Below are 876 nucleotides of genomic sequence, written 5' to 3'. Positions count from 1 at the left end.
GCAGGCCCCCGGGGGCCCCCCGGGCCCCCCGGGGGCCCCCCCGGGGGCCCCCCCGGGGGGCCCCCCGGGGGGCCCCCCGGGGTGACCAGTGGTCAAGGAGTGGTGTGCGACGCGCAGGAAGCTGCGGTGCAGCACTTGTACTCGGAGACTCTCTTCACAATGACTGCAGGGAGTTTGTTTGCGGGGGCCCTGATGGATAGTGTGGGGCCCCGGAAGACAGCAATTGTGGGGCAGCTGCTGGCAGCAGCAGCAAGTGTGTGTCTTGCTGCCAGCAGCAAACTGGGGGACTTGGCGCTGCGCTGCGGCTTCGCGCTGCTGGGAGCAGCAACAGACACAGCCTTCTTGCCGCTGCTGACAGCAGCAAGGCTCTTTCGGGGGCGCGAGGGTTTGCTGATTTGTGTCTTTGGAAGTGCTGCTTCTGCTTCCTTCGGAGTCCCGCTGCTGCTGCAGCAGCTTGCTGCGCTGCTGCAGCTGCAGCAGCCCCTCGCCGTCTTCTGGCTCTACGCAGCAGCAGGCCCCGGCTTCTGTTTGCTGCTGACCTGCCTCTTCTTCACCAACTCCGGCTTCATAGACCCGCACCAGCAGCAGCAGCAGCAGCAGCAGCAGCAGCAGCAGCAACAGCAGCAGCAGGAGGGCAAAAGTCCCTTTTTTTGCAGTTTGGAGTTCCTTCTTCTTTCCCTGTACTTCTCCGTGGTCTCCTGCGCCGTGGTCTTCTACCAAGAGGCCCCCCGCCGCTTCTTTTCTCCTCTTCTTCTCAAAACTCTTCAAACTTCTCTTCCTTTTTCTTTTATTCCTTGTCTCTTTTTCGGTCTTCTCGCGGACTCCTGGGGGCCCCTCCGCCTCATGTCTGCAGTCACTGCCACGGGCCTTGCTGCC

At 62.7% G+C, this 876-nt stretch overlaps 1 protein-coding gene across 1 annotated transcript in view; it reads left to right on the top strand.

The window, feature by feature from the left end:
- Positions 1-159: 159 nt before the first annotated feature.
- ETH_00042400 (uncharacterized protein) overlaps positions 160-876 on the top strand; it is a gene marked incomplete at both ends in the record, with an annotated part of 1,176 nt that continues 459 nt past the window's right edge. The window contains one exon of the mRNA XM_013375167.1: positions 160-876. Coding sequence (XP_013230621.1) covers positions 160-876 — 717 coding nt within the window.

The sequence above is a fragment of the Eimeria tenella genome, genomic scaffold (genome assembly GCF_000499545.2).
Source record: "Eimeria tenella Houghton genomic scaffold, Eth_scaff2580, whole genome shotgun sequence".
Lineage (NCBI taxonomy): Eukaryota > Apicomplexa > Conoidasida > Eucoccidiorida > Eimeriidae > Eimeria > Eimeria tenella.
This window is presented reverse-complemented; position numbering and strand designations above follow the sequence as displayed.